The sequence below is a fragment of the Myotis brandtii genome, unplaced genomic scaffold, assembly GCF_000412655.1.
Source record: "Myotis brandtii unplaced genomic scaffold, ASM41265v1 scaffold1572, whole genome shotgun sequence".
NCBI lineage: Eukaryota > Metazoa > Chordata > Mammalia > Chiroptera > Vespertilionidae > Myotis > Myotis brandtii.
Genome location: NW_005355718.1, coordinates 6321 through 8852, shown reverse-complemented (window position 1 = coordinate 8852; position 2532 = coordinate 6321). Strand labels below are relative to the sequence as shown.

Sequence of the window (2532 nt, the reverse complement as noted above, 5' to 3'; positions counted from 1 at the left end):
CCTCCTGCATGCCTCCAAATGGGAATCAAACCCGAAAATTAGGCATGTGCCCTGCTGTGGAATCAAACCGTGATCTCCTGGTTCATGGGTCAACACTCAACCACTGAGCAACACCGGCCTGGCAATTTTGTGCATCTTGTTTGGTCTCATACTAGGTCTTTGAAGCAGACTGGGCCTGGCCAGTGGTCCATCCACAGATGGGAAAGGTCACAAGGGCCGAGGGCTTACTGGCCTAGGAACTCTGGCTCCACGGGCCAGCAGGGTGCTGGGAGGAGGAGGGAGGAGGGAGGAGTGTCCTCAGTGCAAGGCCTTTCCAGGATGCTGGAAGTGTCCTTGGCAGCGGGCTCTGTTGGACAGTCAGGGATGAGCACCATCCTCATGGACTCGAAGGAGAACAAAGGACACCCTGGAAACTCGTTGATGAAGGATATCGTCCCTCTGGGGCCTGAGGAATCTGCCATGGAGGTGGTCTTGAAGAAGATCCGGGAGCTCTCTGATTCGGTGAGGGGAGAGAAGGGAGGGGAGGGGAAGGTCATGGAGTGGGGAGTGGAGAGTGTGGGTCTCAGTCCCTACTTAGGTGGGGACAAAATAAGACTTTGTGTTTTATTAGTCAGTTTACTAGGTCTTACTGAATAGCTGTGTTCCCTGGTGGCATGGGATAGTTCTCCTGACCCCTTCTAGTCCCCTGCCAGCTCCTGGGATTTCACCTTGTGCCAAGCGATCCGGGTGTGGGTTGTAGAGTCCTGGGACCCATTTGGTCTATAAAGCTTCTTGCCCTCTTGTCTTCCTGTTGTAAAAGTTAGAAGATCAAGGATCAAACCCTACCATTGCCATGTAGTTGTTATTGACCTTGAGAAAAAGATTCATATTGTAGTGCACCTGACACCATAATAATTTTTTAACCAGCGACACCCGAATGTATTCAAAAAAAAGGAAAAAAATAAAAAGAGATTTTAGAGCCGCAGTTTCCTTTCCTAACTGAAAAGAGATTTTAGAGCCGCAGTTTCCTCTTTTCCTAACTGGGTAACAGTAGTACTTGCCGCATGGGGACCCTGTGAGGATTCACTGAAGTGACACAATGCCCAGCCTCTCTTGCCTCTCTCTCTGCCTTGGCAGGACCACCGAGACCCCTTCATGGTGGGCGACCTGGGAGTGTTGGTTAGCCGCCACCAGGCCTTCTGCCAGGCCCTGCCAAGGGTCTCGCCCTTCTATGCGGTGAAGTGTAACAGCAGCCCGGTGCTGCTGCGTGTCCTGGCCGCCCTGGGCACCGGCTTCGACTGTGCCAGCCAGGTGAGCTTGGGCCACAGCCAGTTTCCTCATTAGGCCTGACGACGGTTCCTGGAGGAAAAAGGCCAGTTGCCAGGTGTCTCAAAGTGGGGACAGCAGCCCATGAGCAGTGGCTGATGTGTGTGGTGCCCAGTTGTTTGTGAAAGAATAAAGGAATGAACTGGGAGTGGTCCACCCTCCACTGGTCTAGGTGACGAGGGCAGTCAGCCTGAGCTAAGGAGTGGAGGGAACATGCACTTTAATCCCCAGACCCCATTCTGTCCTGGCCCAGCCATTTCACTGGAGCCTCAGTTTCTTGGTCTTTAAAATGGGTTCAACTATATGTTCCACAGAGCAGTCTAGAAGCTTAAATAGCACAATATGTGCCCAGTGCTTTGCCAGATGCACAGTAGGGACTCAGTAGAGGACAGCCCCTCATGCCCGTGGTTCCTGTGCCCAAAAAGCAGGGCAGCAGCCCCTTACTCTGGCTTTGCCCATGGCAGGGGGAGCTGGAGCAGGTGCTGGGCCTGGGCGTGGCCCCCTCACGCATCATCTATGCCCACCCCTGCAAGCCCGTCTCCCACCTGCAGTATGCTGCCCGCCATGGGGTGCAGCTCCTGACCTTCGACAGTGAGGAGGAGCTGACCAAGGTGGCCCAGCACCACCCTGGGGCCAGGTGAGACCAGCAGGGCTGCAGGCAGGTGGGGACAGGGAGGAAGTTCTGGCAAACTGACTTGGGCCTCTGCAAGGAGATGAAGGCTGTTCTGTGGTGAGTATGAGACGTCCAAGCTGGAAAGAACAAACATGTGGGTTGGGTGTCCCAGTGCCCTCCCTGGTGCCCACACTTGTCAAAGATTTCCTGTGTCTGCAGAGGCACTGGCAGAGCCTGGCATTAGGAGGTCTGGAGTCAGCATCCTCGTGGGAAAAGCACTCATAGGATTCAGGAAGACCAGGGGTCACATTTCTGACTTACTTGTCCCATCTGTGTGTTCTTGGGAAAGTTACTTAACGTCTCTGATTCTGTGACAGGAGGTCTGGTCTGCTGAAGGGATGTTTATAATTTTATCCTTTTCCTGCTTTTTCTTGCCTGGGCTGAAGTCTGTAAGAAGTAGTGTAGCCCTAACTGGTTTGCCTCAGTGGATAGAGTGTTGGGTCTGTGCAATGAAGGGTTCTGGGTTAGATTCATGTCAAGGGCACATGCCCCGGTTGCAGGCTTGATCTCCAGTAAGGGGCATACAGGAGGCAGCTGATCAATGCTTCTCTCTC

At 53.5% G+C, this 2532-nt stretch overlaps 1 protein-coding gene across 1 annotated transcript in view; it reads left to right on the top strand.

Moving 5' to 3' along the window:
* Positions 1-324: 324 nt before the first annotated feature.
* The window catches only part of LOC102257273 (ornithine decarboxylase), an 8387-nt gene continuing 6179 nt past the window's right edge, over positions 325-2532 (top strand). The window contains exons 1-3 of the mRNA XM_005862012.2: positions 325-501; positions 1117-1290; positions 1770-1942. Coding sequence (XP_005862074.2) covers positions 364-501; positions 1117-1290; positions 1770-1942 — 485 coding nt within the window. The 5' untranslated portion in view covers positions 325-363. The remainder of the gene's footprint in view (positions 502-1116; positions 1291-1769; positions 1943-2532) is intronic.